Here is a 16,467-nt window from a genome sequence, read left to right on the forward strand (position 1 = left end):
GGTCACATAGCAAGCGTCGATCAACAACGACATATGAAGAGTGGAATCAGTCACGTTCTGCTCTTTGACGTGGTCAGCCGTCCAGCGCAATGGCAAAACACAAAGGTTGCATTTGAAATGTCACCCCACTCCCTGTCTAATGCCCTACTTTTGAACAGAGCCCGGGTCAAAAGTAGTGCACTACATAGGGAATAGGATGCCATTTCAGATGCACCCAGAGATAGGGGTTAACTCCCTTTCAGGTGTGTCTATTTACTTACATGGGCATCCACCCATATCCCTGCCAGCTCTGTTAAGACTGTAAGCTGAACCGGTATTTCAAGCAACAGAGCCAGACACAAAAGGACTACTTACTAATACGTCTGTAACTGGAAGGAAGTTGAATCTTTAAAAAAAAAGGGTGGCAGAGACGGAGAGAGAGTCTTTGAGATGGAGAAAAAGAAGCCAGGAGACAGAAGGTGCATGAAAGAACCCGGAAGTAACAGAGAAAAGGGAGTAAGAGAAACATACTGAATTGGTATAAAAGGAGACAGCTAGAGGAGGGTAGAAAGTGAGAGAAGCAGTGAATGGGTCAACCCACAGACGGAACAGAGAGCAAAAACAGGAGCGAGGGAACAGATTTAGATCAGAACAGGTGTGCACCAATGTAGATTGCCAGAAGAGGGACACCCAAATAAGAGCTTTACAGAAGTTTAGGGCACGTGCCGCATGCTAAGAAGCTAATGTCAACACGGGATCAGGCATAAGACACAGCCGTGTGTCAGCTGACTGGCTGTGTACCTGTCTGTCCTGTGGTCTGCAAAGAAGACAGAGTGAAAGGAGGGTACAGCCTATCCTGCTTTATGGGGGATTATTCTCACTATCTTATTGGAATCTGGCAACCCTTGTATCCCTGGCACTGTACCTCTAGTTATGATTGACTTGAGTAAAGGAGAGTACAGTCTATCCTGTCTTACATGGGAACCAACATGGCAACGTACCCCTAGTCACGATCGGCTTGAGTGTAGGGTCGGGACAATACCAGTCTCGCGATACTCGTTAGTATCTTGGCAAGGAAACAAAACACAAAGCGGATTTAACTTCCTTAGGGAAACAGTCCTAATGTTGGAAACAAACATCATATAATCACCATGATGTCCCATTGAGGTAAAAAAAATAAAAATAAAAAAATAAAAAAACAGGGGAGACCTGGCCAAAATGTTCAACCAATCTTAAACGTCCATCTATATTTGAGACCATCGACTAGCTTTCACATTAATGAACCTCTTCAGGATGTCTCTCTAAAGAATTACACCAAAGGCCACAAATACCCACTGTTTACACAGCAAACCCAATCTCTGAGCTTTCAACCTGTCACCACTCTGGTCTTCACTATGCTCACAGACAGATCATTAAAATATACACCACTGATAGGTTGCTAAGACGACCAAGTCCTACACAGTGACGAGAGTACGGTCAGTGTCGCCGTGATGTCGGAAGAGCAGTCAGTGCTCGGGACCAAGCCCTTTGTAAAGGCTACTGTTAAAGTCAGTCCTGGACTGGAGGTGCAGAAGGAAACTGATTGTAGCTAACATGCTAATCAGTTTAGTGGCATTTGGCATCTGTGGCCCCAAGCAACAGGGGAAGGGATGTGGCTAGAGGATTAGACACCTCCCCTAAAGTCACCAGAGGGAGGGGAGCAGAGGGAGGGGGAAGGATCTTCTGTTAGCTCCTCTACTAAACAGACCATACATACGTGTACTACTGTACTGATAAATGGAGATTCTGATATAATAGTGTCCCGTTAACGTGATTATGACAGTGGAGTAGCATTGTAACAGTCAGTAGCATGATGATGTTGAGTGTTGGATTTGGGTAAACTGAGTGTTTGTTGTGTTAGATTGAGGGATAAAGTATGCACGAGTCCATGTACTAAATCAACTGTTTCTTCCTAGAATCAGACTATGATCTTGTGACTATGATCAATTTCACCCATATCTATCTCTAGCTCATATTTTAGCATTTACATTTATAACATTACCCCATTAAAACGATCACAATATTGCTGAAAAAACATTTACAAATCTCATTAGATTTGTTTTTCCATGTCTACGTAGGAGAGTCAAGCGAAAACACTTTGTTGAAAGGACAATTGAAACAGATATAATCTTTAGCCAGACCTGAACTCGGAATCTGCGTCAGACCTCAGATTTACAGTTCAAGATAAACTAGCAGGAGTTTACCATGGTCATTATATACGGTACTCCCTGTTGGCAACATGCTACCAACCAAGCCCTTTGGACCCATACCACCCCATCCAACCAAGAATTTGGTCACCACTATGTGTGATTCTATTATGAGGGTATTTTCAAGTGTGACTTAAAGACACCAGGATAAATTGGTCCAATATCAGATATATTATTGCAGGACAAATTGCTACATTCAGTCTTCTCTTGTGGACACTACTAATGCTTACACTGTGTATTGAGATACAGTGTCTTGCGAAAGTATTCACCCCCCCTTGGAATTTTGGGGGTTTTGTATCATTTGATTTACACAACATGCCTACCACTTTGAAGATGCAAAATATTTTTTATTGTGAAACAAACAAGAAATAAGACAAAAACAGAAAACTTGAGCGTGCATAACTATTCACCCCCCCAAGTCAATACTTTGTAGAGCCACCTTTGCTGCAATTACAGTTGCAAGTCTCTTGGGGGTATGTCTCTATAAGCTAGGCACATCTAACCCCTGGGATTTTTACCCATTATTCAAGGCAAAACTGCTCCAGCTCCTTCAAGTTGGATGGATTCCACTGGTGTACATCAATCTTTAAGTCATACCACAGATTCTCAATTGGATAGATGTCTGGGTTTTGACTAGACCATTCCAAGACATTTAAACGTTTCCCCTTAAACCACACGAGTGTTGTTTTAGCAGAATGCTTAGGGTCATTGTCCTGCTGGAAGGTGAACCTCCATCCCAGTCTAAAATCCCTGGAAGACTGAAACAGGTTTCCATCAAGAATTTCCCTGTATTTAGCGCCATCCATAATTCCTTCAGTTCTGACCAGTTTCCCAGTCCCTGCCGAAGAAAAACATCCCCACAGCATGATTCTGCCACCATCATGGTGTTCTCGGGGTGATGTGAGGTGTTGGGTGTGCGCTAAACATAGCGTTTTCCTTGATGACCAAAAGATAAACTTTAGTCTCATCTGACCAGAGTACCTTCTTCCATATGTTTGGGGAGTCTCCCACATTCCTTTTGGCGAACACCAAACGTGTTTGCTTATTTTTTTTCTTTAAGCAATGGCCTCTTCCGTAAAGCCCAGCTCTGTGGGGTGTATGGCTTAAAGTGGTCCTATGGACAGATACTCCCATCTCCGCTGTGGAGCTTTGCAGTTCCTTCGGGGTTATCTTTGGTCTCTTTGTTGCCTCTCTGATTAATGCCCTCCTTGCATGGTCCGTGAGTTTTGGTGGGCGGCCCCCTCTTGGCAGGTTTGTTGTGGTGTCATATTCTTTACATTTTTGAATAATGGATTTAATGGTGGGATGTTCAAAGTTTCAGATATTTTTTATAACACAATCCTGATCTGTACTTCTCCACAACTTTGTCCCTAACCTGTTTGGAGAGCTCCTTGGTCTTCATGGTGTTGCTTGCTTGGTGGTGCCCCTTGCTTAGTGGTGTTGCAGACTCTGGGGCCTTTCAGAACAGGTGTATATATACTTAGATCATGTGACAGATCATGTGACACTTAAATAAAGTCCACCTGTGTGCAATCTAACTAATTCTGTGACTTCTGAAGGTAATTGGTTGCACTAGATCTCATTTAGGGGCTTCATAGCAAATGGGGTGAATACATACAGTGGGGCAAAAAAGTATTTAGTCAGCCACCAATTGTGCAAGTTCTCCCACTTAAAAATATATGAGAGAGGCCTGTAATTTTCATTATAGGTACACGTCAACTATGACAGACAAAATGAGAAAAAAAATCCAGAAAGTCACATTGTAGGATTTTTAATGAATTTATTTGCAAATGATGGTGGAAAATAAGTATTTGGTCACCTACAAACAAGCAAGATTTCTGGCTCTCACAGACCTGTAACTTCTTCTTTAAGAGGCTCCTCTGTCCTCCACTCGTTACCTGTATTAATGGCACCTGTTTGAACTTGTTATCAGTATAAAAGACACCTGTCCACAACCTCAAACAGTCACACTCCAAACTCCACTATGGCCAAGACCAAAGAGCTGTCAAAGGACACCAGAAACAAAATTGTAGACCTGCACCAGGCTAGGGAAAACTGAATCTGCAATAGGTAAGCAGCTTGGTTTGAAGAAATCAACTGTGGGAGCAATTATTAGGAAATGGAAGACATACAAGACCACTGATAATCTCCCTCGATCTGGGGCTCCACGCAAGATCTCACCCCGTGGGGTCAAAATGATCACAAGAACGGTGAGCAAAAATCCCAGAACCACACGGGGGGACCTAGTGAATGACCTGCAGAGAGCTGGGACCAAAGTAACTAAGCCTACCATCAGTAACACACTACGCCGCCAGGGACTCAAATCCTGCAGTGCCAGACGTGTCCCCCTGCTTAAGCCAGTACATGTCCAGGCCCGTCTGAAGTATGCTAGAGAGCATTTGGATGATCCAGAAGAAGATTGGGAGAATGTCATATGGTCAGATGAAACCAAAATATAACTTTTTGGTAAAAACTCAATTCGTCGTGTTTGGAGGACAAAGAATGCTGAGTTGCATCCAAAGAACACCATACCTACTGTGAAGAATGGGGGTGGAAACATCATGCCTTGGGGCTGTTTTTCTGCAAAGGGACCAGGACGACTGATCCGTGTAAAGGAAAGAATGAATGGGGCCATGTATCGTGAGATTTTGAGTGAAAACCTCCTTCAATCAGCAAGGGCATTGAAGATGAAACGTGGTTGGGTCTTTCAGCATGACAATGATCCCAAACACACCACCCGGGCAACGAAGGAGTGGCTTCGTAAGAAGCATTTCAAGGTCCTGGAGTGGCCTAGCCAGTCTCCAGATCTCAACCCCATAGAAAATCTTTGGAGGGAGATGAAAGTCCGTGTTGCCCAGCAACAGCCCCAAAACATCACTGCTCTAGAGGAGATCTGCATGGAGGAATGGGCCAAAATACCAGCAACAGTGTGTGAAAACCTTGTGAAGACTTACAGAAAACGTTTGACCTCTGTCATTGCCAACAAAGGGTATATAACATAGTATTGAGATAAACTTTTGTTATTGACCAAATACTTATTTTCCACCATCATTTGCAAATAAATTCATTAAAAATCCTACAATGTGATTTTCTGGATTTTTTTTCACTCATTTTGTCTGTCATAGTTGAAGTGTACCTATGATGAAAATTACAGGCCTCTCTCATCTTTTTAAGTGGGAGAACTTGCACAATTGGTGGCTGACTAAATACTTTTTTGCCCCACTGTATGCACGCACCACTTTTCCGTGGGTTTTTTTTTTTTTTTGAAACAAGTAATTTTTTTCATTTCACCAATTGACTATTTTGTGTATGTTCATTACATGAAATCCAAATAAAAATAAATGTAAATTACAGGTTGTAATGAAACAAAATAGGAAAAACGCCAAGGGGGTGAATACTTCTGCAAGGCAATGTATCTTATTTCTTCCAATTGTATTTGTCTTACAGGCAAGGAGTCAGAACACAAGCTCTTTAGATCCACACCATATGGATGACCTGATAGGTTAATCTCTCTCTCTTTTGCCACTATCAATGTTATACTATAAAGTCCAGTGATTAAAGGATATGTGTAATCTGTGAAAAAGTTTCCATTTACCAATTACAAAGCATATGTGAGGGGTCAATTCACAGTAAGACTTTAAGATGGAATTGCTGTAGGCTAAAACATTGCCTATAAAACACTATGGGCTGTTCAATTCCGTTCCTGGAGGGCCGAAACATTTGTTTTTTAGTTTCTACTTAGTAGTTAATTGCACTCACCTGGTGTCCCAGGTCTAAATTAGTCCCTAATTGGAAAGAGAGGACGCAAAACAGAAGTGTTTCGGCCCTCCAGGACCGGAATTGATTAGCCCTGCGACATTCAGTACATATTCAACTGAGGATTAAGTCATGTATTGACTTAATCTTACCAGGTTAGGACACTAGATAGTGGACAGCATGTTCTCAACCCTGAAATATAAGACACGCCTCCACAGCAGTACATGCAATAGCTTTGGGAGTCGGTAGTCCTGGTCCTGAATGCCACAGGTACAGTACATCAAGTTGTGGATGTTTAAGCATCAGTTCCCGTAAGGGCTGAAAGTAGAACTCATTTCTTCCCGGTACGGGACCTCCTATATGTGCATCCATTTGAGTGTGTCCCTAAAAAAATGTATGGGCCTAAAACATAGAATTAAATATAGAATCCCAATCAATTTAATATGATCTCTGTGGGCCTAGTCATAAAGATTTGTAATTTTACTTGAAAAATGTATGACCTTTTATTGTGGCATAAACACAACCAGTCATGATGTTTTGATCTGATTGTCAAACAATGACTTCAAAGCTGGGGGCATACAAAGTATACAGTATGTTATGGTGTCGGGTGCATTTTCCTGGCATGGTTTAGATCCACTTGTAGAATCTATGCAGAGGCACATTGAAGCTGTTCTGGCAACTTGTGGTGGCCCAAACCATTTTAAGACACTTTATGTTGGTGTTTCATTTATTTTGGCAGTTAGATGTATGGCTTGTGATCAAATTTAATCAACAGTTATTGTTTAGAAACTATTGATCCTCTTTGGCTAAATTATGCTCTCTGTTGTATTTTGAACATTGAGAGTTGTCTCCTGTGGTTGGATAAAATAAATAATAATAATACAATTTGTTTTACCTCTTGGGCTTCCAACGGGCTTGGGCCCAGCCCCTGACTCACACAATTGACCAGTAAAATTGATTTATTATGCAATTATTATTATTTTTAAGTTTATTAAATCAGTCCCCAGTTACCCACGTGGGCCCCCTACCTCCTCCCCCCATCTGATGATTAACAGGGCAGCAGGAGCAGACTGTGTACACTCATTGACAGCGGGCTTCTGAGTCCTCCTGTGGTTGGCGGTTGCAGTAAAAAAGAAAGATGGAGTGCATTCGGAAAGTATTCAGACCCTCAACTTTTTCCACATTTTATTACGTTACAGACTCTTCTCTGCAGAAGAGAAGCGCTCAAGCTCTCAGGTTGGATGGGGAGTGTCGCTGCACAGCTATTTTCATGTCTCTCCAGAGATGTTCGATCAAGTTCAAGACCCGGGCTCTCGCTGGGCCACTCTAGGACATTCAGAGACTTGTCCCAAAGCCACTCCTGCGTTGTCTTGGCTGTGTGCTTAGGGTCGTTGTCCTGTTGGAAGTTGAACCTTCGCCCCGGTCAAACTCCAAGTGGACTGTCGTGTGCCTTTTACTGAGGACTGGCTTCCATCTGGCCTGATTGTTGGACTACTGCAGAGATGGTTGTCTTTCCATAAGGTTCTCCCATCTCTACAGAGGAACTCTATCAGAGTGACCATCGGGTTCTTGGTCAGTTCCCTTGGATAAAATAAATAATAATAATACAATTTGTTTTGCCTCTTGGGCTTCCAACAGGCTTGGGCCCAGCCCCTGACTCACACAATTGATTTATTATGCATTTAAAACATTTTAAAAAAAAGTTTATTAATCAGTTAATCAATCAAGACAGGGCTCCCCAGTTACCCATGTGGGCCCCCTACCTCCTTCTCCTCCCCACCATCTGACGATTAACAGGGCAGCAGGAGCAGAATGTGTGCACTCATTGACAGCGGGCTTCTGAGTCCTCCTCTGGTTGAGGAAAACATTCCCTGACCAAGGCCCTTCTCCCCAATTGCTCAGTTTTGCCAGGCGGCCAGCTGTAGGAAGAGTCTTGGTGGTTGCAAACATCATCCATCTAAGAATGATGTTCTTAGTGACCTTTAATGCTGCAGACATTTTTTGGTACCCTTCACCAGATATGTGCCTTGACACGATCCTGTCTCAGAGCTTTACGGGCAATTTCTTCGACCTCATAGCTTGATTTTTGCTCTCACATGAACTGTCAACTGTGAGACCTTATATAGACAGGTGTGTGCCTTTCCAAATCATGGCCAATCAATTGAATTGACCACAGGTGGACTCCAATCAAGTTGAAGGAACATCTCAAAGATGATCAATGGAAACAGGATGCACAGGAAACAGGATGCACATGAGCTCAATTTTGAGTCTCATAACAAAGGGTCTGAATACTTTTGTGAATAAGGTATTTATGTTTTTTATGTTTTATAAATTTGCAAAACTTCTACAACCTGTTTTTGCTTCGTCATTATGGGATATTGTGTGTAGATTGATGAGGAAAACATTTTTTAAATCAATTTTAGAATAAGGCTGTAACGTAATAACATTTCAAAAAAGGGAAGGGGTCTGAATGCACCGTATATTTATTTTTTTGAAACACATTTTTGAAATATTTTTTTGCTACCTCTTGGGCCCCCCACAGTCCTAGGCCCAGGGGCATCAGTCCATGTAAACCCCTGCAGTAATCCAGCCCTGCTTCAAAGGGCTGTTTTACTAGACTACCTGTGCATGTTCAGCCACTGGCAACATATTTCCAGCCTCCAAACAGTGGTGAATTGAAAGAGACATCTGTTACACAAAACACCAAAAAGTATTATGACATTTGGCGATTGTCAAAAGGGCCCGAATGGAAGTGTCCACTGCTGTCCAAGTATGTCTCGGTGTCAGCCACTCATCTCTGCCTTGGCAAAATGTCTGTGTTTTCGTCAAATCATACCAGACATTTTCAAGTTCATCTGCGAATTGTTCTTGCCTCTGATATGCAGCAATGATAAATAATGGTGTAATATATAGGAGAGACAGGGGGACCTGATCCTAGATCAGCACTCCTATTCTAAAACCCTTTATGAATACGAGCTCCAATTTAGATCTAGGAGACCAGGTAGGTGCTTTCACTCAAGCCAGCTGCACCACATGAGTCAACTCATCATTGGATTTAAGTGGTTGATTCCCTCCAAGCTAAGTTGGTGAAGTGATTAACTAGTAAAACAGGTGCGGTACATTTGGCACTCCAGTACCAGAGTTGCCTTCTCCTGTGTTAGATGCCTAGCGTGGACAGAGTGGTGAACTTACAGAAGTACTTGAGTGTCTCTTCTATCTGGTCATGTGTGAGTCCCAGGGCAACCTCCGGGGGCAGCAGAGGAGTGTGGAGCCAGTCGTCGTGGTCGTAGCCAAACATGCAGTCTGCCCGCAGAGTGTAGTTAGGCAGTCCCTCAGACAGCAGGCTCACTATCTCCACCTCACTATCGCCACCTGAACAAAGTTCTGAGGGAGGGAGGGAGGGAGGGAGGGAGGGAGGGAGGGAGGGAGGGAGGGAGGGAGGGAGGGAGGGAGGGAGGGAGGGAGGGAGGGAGGGAGGGAGGGAGGGAGGGAGGGAGGGAGGGAGGGAGGGAGGGAGGGAGGGAGGGAGGGGGAGGGAGGGAGGGAGGGAGGGAGGGTGGCAAGGGAGATATGGAAGAACAAAGAGACAGCATTCATCACATTGGATTGAGCGTTCTGAAATCTCCAAGTCTCTACTGCCCCCCTGAGGCACTGACTGGATGGAGTTCCCATCTAATGTCCCCTGCAATGGTTCTAAGAGACACATCTTCCCACTAGCTTCTAACAAGTGCTGTCCAACATGAAAGTGAACCCCTTCTCCAATTCCCTACAACCCATCTGCTACATTCATTTACTGTGACCTACCAGTGAGGGTGGACACATCATGGCTTCCCCTATCCACTCTTTCCAGGAGGTCGCACTCCATATTAAGGCCCTCATAAAGGGGCAGGGTCTCCTCATCGAGGCCCCCGGACGCCTCCCCCCTATAAAGGGAGAGGGTCAACAGGGGGTCCAGTGGGGAGTGTGCGGGCCAGAAGAAGAGATAAGGAGGAGATGGAGATGGATGAGGGTGGGACAGCTTGACTGGGGCCGGGGTGTTCAGGGTGAGGGTGGAGGACTCAGGGTTGGTCTCTGTGAGTGACTGAGGCCCCCTGGTGGATCAGGGAGAAAACAGCAGGCTGATCGCACATCTGGTACCAGGGCTGGTCTGAGAGAGGAAGAGAGAAAAAATATATATAGTGTTGCTAGGTTTCCATCCAATTGGCGACAGATTTTCATGCAAATATTCTAAAAATCTGCATAAAAACACTGCGCATTTTCCCACCAGAGATGCGTTTCCATCAAATTGACTTGTTGCAGATGAAAGGTGTGTGATGACGTAATGCACATCAAAATACATTTTGCAGTTAAGTTCCCATGTACTGAATAAAAAATAAAAGTTAAATGGGTTTCCATCGCATTTTCAAATACATTGACGGGTTTATCACAACAACAAAAATTGCGTGACAGAGAGCATGTGCCAACTCTGGTATTGGCACGTGCTCTCCAGCCAACAGCGTAGATACAGTAGGCTACTGTATCTACGACAAAAGTGCAAGATTATTTTTTATTTGTCAAACGGCAGTCAAGCATTGATGACCATGTCACCAGAATGAGACCTTTGGGTATTTCTTGGAAAGGACCACCCTGTGAATTTCATCATAATGTATTTAAATCTGTAGCCTAATAAACTCCATGTGTGACTCCAAGTTACCTTTGACATTACGATTATTATATTCATATTTGCATAAAAGAGCTTCCAATGACATTTTACGCATAATTCATTTTGCAGACACAAAAAGACCCCACCTAGTCTAGTTTATTTTTTGGAAAGTTTTACTGAAACATATTCTGTTTCCATCAGTCTTGTCATTTACATTTTTTTTATCTGACATGTACTTTACTCGCATAAAAAGGTTGGATGGAAACCTGGTTAGAAAGATGAATTCAAACCGACCATCTTTAATTCACCAACCTCATAGTCTTTTACGTTTTAGCGCGGAACGGCATAACATTAAATGCCGTTTGACGTTTGAACATGGGAATGCCATCAAATGCGAATGTATCAAGAAAACTCTCATCCCTTTACTGAAATGTATTTCACCCGTTGTTCCAGGTGAGACACTGAAATGATGCTCTCGTTTTCTATAACAGCCTGGTGAAAAGACATACAGATTTCGGTCACTTTTAAGGACCAGTTGAAAATAAATTTACTTCAGACACTTGAACCACGAATTTACAAGCATCTTAATCTTATTAAAGCCATGTACAGTGCCATGTATGCTCCCATTGTCTCACTAGGCTTGGCCTTTCCCCAGACTTTTCAGGGTCAGAAAGCTAGAGTTACCCTAGCTACACACAGATCACGTTACAACCGGAGCACAACACACCACCTTATGACATTTAAACCAACACAGTTACTAAACAAATCTTGACGAGGCACAATAAATAGTGCTGTACACTCCAACTGGGACTGCGTGCTAAGGCTTGCTGTAACCTGTATTATAGTATTAGGAGTAAAATGGTAATTCATACCGTTTACAAAAGCAAAGAGAAACATGAGTGTCCCTCTTTGTAAGGCATATCAATTCATCTACATGTCTGCCAGGAAATGCTGCAGGGGGGTTCAGGACATTCTAACAATGTCCTAATTGTCACATCCAGTTTTATTGTCATATTGTGGTTGTTAGTGTTTGGATACTTCAGACATAGGCAATATCAAGGTCAGTGGTAAAGGACAGTGGATATCATACAATACATTAGCTATGCATTGCAGTCTGAGTCGAGGACATATTATGAGGACTATTTGGTTAACAAAGCACTGACCGTGCATGTGGGTAGACAAAACATGTGACACACGCATGCACGCGCACGACGGTAGCCTAGTATATACTGTACTCTATATCATCGACTGCATCCTTATGTAATACATGTATCACTAGCCACTTTAACTATGCCACTTTGTTTACATACTCATCTCATATGTATATACTGTACTCGATACCATCTACTATATCTTGCCTATGCTGCTCTGTACCATCACTCATTCATATATCCTTATGTACATATTCTTTATCCCCTTACACTGTGTATAAGACAGTAGTTTTGGAATTGTTAGTTTGATTACTTGTTGGTTATTACTGCATTGTCGGAACTAGAAGCACAAGCATTTCGCTACACTCGCATTAACATCTGCTAACCATGTGTATGTGACAAATAAAATTTGATTTGATTTAGTGGTTACAGCGTTGGACTAGTAACCGAAAGGTTGCAAGATCGAATCCCTGAGCTGACAAGGTACAAATCTGTCGTTCCCCTGAACAAGGCAGTTAAACCACTGTTCCTAGGCCGTCATTGAAAATAAGAATTTGTTATTAACTGACTTGCCTAGTTAAATAAAGGTTACATTTAAAAAATATATATATTAACTCAGCTGTGTGCAGCTCGCCACACACCCACTCAAGAGACAGATGAGAATGACACTCTCCTCCTCCTTCCTCCCCCTCTCCAACCTCCTTAATTAACTGAGTGTATTGCGCTGGTCACTCCTGCCAAATCCATCCATCCACTCCCTCCGCGTACAGCTGTCAGAGGGAGCAGCAGGGTCGTATACATACAGCAGGGTCGTATACATACAGCAGGGTCGTATACATACAGCAGGGTCGTATACATACTCTAGGTCTGGCTTTTACTGTATCCAACCCACCACCATGGTGATTAATGTCTGGTAGTCCTGTAGCATGTTGTGTCGATTGACAAGAATGATAAGTAGTACTTGTGTTTTCACTAGGATGCTAAATAAGGGTGCATGGATGCAATCCAAAATATCATGTTATTATACAATTATAAAATGTCTTATTCCCACTTCTTAAATGACAAATTAAAAAATAGAGGGGAATCAATTGGCACTCAACTAACCTGCAGCACACAGTCTCACACACAAAACAAATGGAGCATGCCCATCCGTGCGTACACACACACACACACACACACACACACACACACACAAAAGACATGTCATACCTTTATCTGTCATATTTACATGCTGCCAAGGCCAAGTTGGCAGGCATTGTATTGTGGGTCTATTAACTACCCGGCCAATCGCAGCCTTGCATCCCATTTAGAGGAGGTCACCAGCGAGTATGGTTATTGGCCATCTCCCCGTCTCTTTCTCTGTGTGGTTGTCATTGGGCCAGGCAGAATGCCAAGGGAAAGACCCTCTTACGCTGCCCAGTGTGCCCACTGTACAACCCTGGGCTCCACTAGGTCCTCGTTCCGAGGTCTGCCAGCAAATTAACAGTCCAGAGAATCTACAGGAACTGTGAGAAAACAATTGTCCAGTTCCCTAGACAAACACACAGTGGGATGCGGAAGACTGGGCCACTAAGGGCAAAGCCAAAAACGTCTGATCCCTGAGGATGTGTTCAGTACAGTATATCCATAAGGATATAATCAAACACACAGGCTATTGTTTGTGTGTAGCCTACACAAGTTACTCTTGAGAAATGTGGAATGAACAGCAATATGCACAGCAGTATGCTACGTGGTTTAACTCAAACAGGGAAAGTTACTTCAATCTGAATGTCAAGGATCGCAAATGGCTTTCCTAACGTAAATGAGAAGTTAAAACGTTACCTTAAAAAGTGTTACAGTTGCATAGGACCGTTCATCCAAGATGAGCAGCGCCAAAGGTGAAGGAATAATAAGGAGACTTTTCCGAGGGAACTTCAATAAGTCACGTATAAAAGTGTAACTCTCTGACTCTAATAATGGATGTCCTTCTGAGTCCGACTGACCTTCCAGAGGACTCGCGTTGAACTCGTAGAGGCCGGTTGGAAGAGCCCGTCTTTGGTGCTCTTTGGCCATTCAGAAGGGGTGTGTACGTGTGTGGAGTCACACACGAACGAGAGAGGAAGGAAGGGCAGACGAGGGTGTTACAGAACGAAGCGAGGGAGGGTGGGTGGGAGGGAGGGGGTAGAAAATAGACAGATAGTGACGGTTGAAGAGGGAGGAGGGACACTTGCAGGGTACAGTACTTAGGAAAGTGGGAAGGGAAGGGGTAGGAAAGAGGGCGCAAACTGAGACGGCGAGAGAGGGCACAGGAGGGAGGAGAGGGGCCCTTGAGAAAAGGGTACTTAGGAAAGAGGAAAGAAAGGGATGAATGGGTTTAGCCTGTCACCACCAGATTGAATAACAAATCAGAATTTGCAAAACGGCTGAGAGGGAGAAGCTTGTCAAATGCAAATCTCGCCTCTAATTGGCTGAGAGGGCCAAGGACTCTGGACCCATGGTCACCCGGGCAACAGTTCAGTCATGTGACAAAGCCCAACTGATGCCTCTGCCAGTAGGGATTTATTCAAATGGTAAGTATGTAATTATTCAACTTCAAGGTAGAGGCTTTTACACAAACCAGAGAAAGGTTCTGTACTAAAATGGGGCAAGATTTACAAGACCTTTTGCACTAGAGCGAAATCTGCACCTTTTCCCCCCAGAGGGAACAGGAAAAGCTAGAACAATCAAAGTCAAACCATTTAAGACTTCCACATAACAACAAGAGGAAAGTACACCTCTGAGATCGCTTTAGTAAATCTAAGCCAGATCCCCCCCCACACAAGCTAATATACAATGCATGAGTGATGAAACTTGTTTTCTGAACCCAGACAGGGCTTCCATCCAAGAACTTCAACGTTCTTTCACTGAGGGTGTAACTGACCCCATAACTGGCCTGATTTACATCAAGCAGTGCCACACAGTCCATTACTGTGGTGGCCAGGGAGGGCACTATGGGATAATGAGATCAGATTGATAGGTAGGTGGATAAACTAGTGCTTGAACGATACCCACCATTTCATTATTTAACACTGCCATGAGATAGTAGCGTATATAGTCTCTCCTGATAGGCTGAACGGCCAGCATGCACATGAAATGTAGTTCTGGGTGACGAGATTAGAGCCTTTCTAATGATTGTGGTTCAGGCTAATTATAGTGGCCTCATTTTGGAGTGATGCTCCCGTATGGCCATGTCTAGACTTGACAGTTATTGCAGTTTTTGTATTCGGACTATGGAGTTCTGATCATGGAATTCTGAACACATCATGCATCTACACTAAAATGTGTCCACCATGTCCACATTGTGTCCGGATTCCCTTTTCCCGCACTATATTAAAATGCCAGACTGCATTCTGCAAATGGTAGAATAGGCTAAATATGATAACACAACAACTAGCAAAACTAAAGGGATTGCAAACAGGAGAGCATAAGTTTAGCCAAAGGAAAATTTGTTTTTCTAACTATTAACTAACCGGCTAGCATTTGAGGCCAGTGAACATGCTCCTCACACACTAGGAACGTATTTCCTCCAGCGTTATAATGAAAAGGTGCCTCTCAGTACCAAAACACACGTTTTCTGGAGACTTATGGGCGGAGTGCTGATGACATCACCCACTGTGTACGCTTTAGGTAGCCTGATTGCATCCAGACTGAGGAGAAACCCGCCCACAATGCATCCCAGACCACAGTGCGACTTTTATGCGTCTAGACCCGTAATTTTTAATACGATCTCCGTATTCTGATAGCAGAAAACGCATGTAAGTGTCAAGTGTAGACATGGCAATAGAGGTGCCCCCCAAAATAGAACAGGTAACATTAGTTCCTACTAGGTAGGCCTTCAAACTAAAATTGGGGGAAAGACACCAAAAACCCACCAAACCTCTGAGAAAAGACAATAATTAGTCAACACACTATACTAATAAAAAGCAGAAAATTAACTATTAAAATAGTTGAGGGCCTATGATCCAGAAGGATTAACAGGCCTGAGTAAGTAAGTAAATACTATACACATCTCTGGAGCCAAGCAGCCAGACAACATGGGTTGAGGCGGGTGAGGAGTATGCAGAGACATTTCAAACAGCTGAACTGATGAGATGACCTTCTCTCTGACCATGAGACAGTGGCTAAGCTGCTGTGTTGAATCAGTTGACTATCTAGACACAGTGTTCACTCCCCAAAATAAACATTGCCTACGAAACCTTCTGCACACTTACCATGGCTGAACTGCCTTCACTACAAACCTGATTCATCAAGTCACAAGGCAATTACAACTAAATTATATCTCAATTTAAAAAGGTGGACTCGGCGAAATGACGTCGCCACGAGCAGCACCGCAGATATTGAGATAAGTGAGATGCAAGACTTCGCTCTCACACAGTATCTGCACGGGTTCGCATCATGCTGTTAAAGCGTGGTAGACGGGGCACCAAAACAGCCTCACACTTCAACGCTCTCAGTTGTTGCGGAAATTGGCCCACTGTGCTGTTTACTTTCTGCATCGACATCATATCGCTGAGCCTACCTTTAAAGTAAACAAAGTTTTCTGATTCCAATACAAAAAAAAACAAATTCAAGCTTCTCAGAGGACAAGGAACGTGATATATGTTCTAAATTTCTCTTTAACCAGATTAAATCCGCTGACAAAGTCAACGCCCCTGTAAACAGACTGCCGTGACAT

At 43.4% G+C, this 16,467-nt stretch overlaps 1 protein-coding gene across 11 annotated transcripts in view; it reads right to left on the bottom strand.

Moving 5' to 3' along the window:
• LOC112265216 (trafficking kinesin-binding protein 1) overlaps nt 1-16,467 on the bottom strand; it is a 40,348-nt gene that overhangs the window by 16,284 nt on the left and 7,597 nt on the right. For 10 of the 11 annotated variants that reach the window (XM_024442322.2, XM_024442320.2, XM_024442325.2 and 7 more), the window contains exons 3-4: nt 9,786-10,128; nt 9,174-9,365 (exon numbers count right to left, since the gene is read on the bottom strand). In XM_024442322.2, the coding sequence (XP_024298090.1) occupies nt 9,174-9,365; nt 9,786-9,846 (253 nt within the window). In that variant the 5' untranslated portion in view covers nt 9,847-10,128. Of the gene's footprint in view, nt 1-9,173; nt 9,366-9,785; nt 10,129-13,595; nt 13,835-16,467 lie in introns of those variants that run through there. The other variant, XM_024442323.2, reaches the window with a different exon arrangement.

This window comes from Oncorhynchus tshawytscha, linkage group LG02 (genome assembly GCF_018296145.1).
Source record: "Oncorhynchus tshawytscha isolate Ot180627B linkage group LG02, Otsh_v2.0, whole genome shotgun sequence".
NCBI lineage: Eukaryota > Metazoa > Chordata > Actinopteri > Salmoniformes > Salmonidae > Oncorhynchus > Oncorhynchus tshawytscha.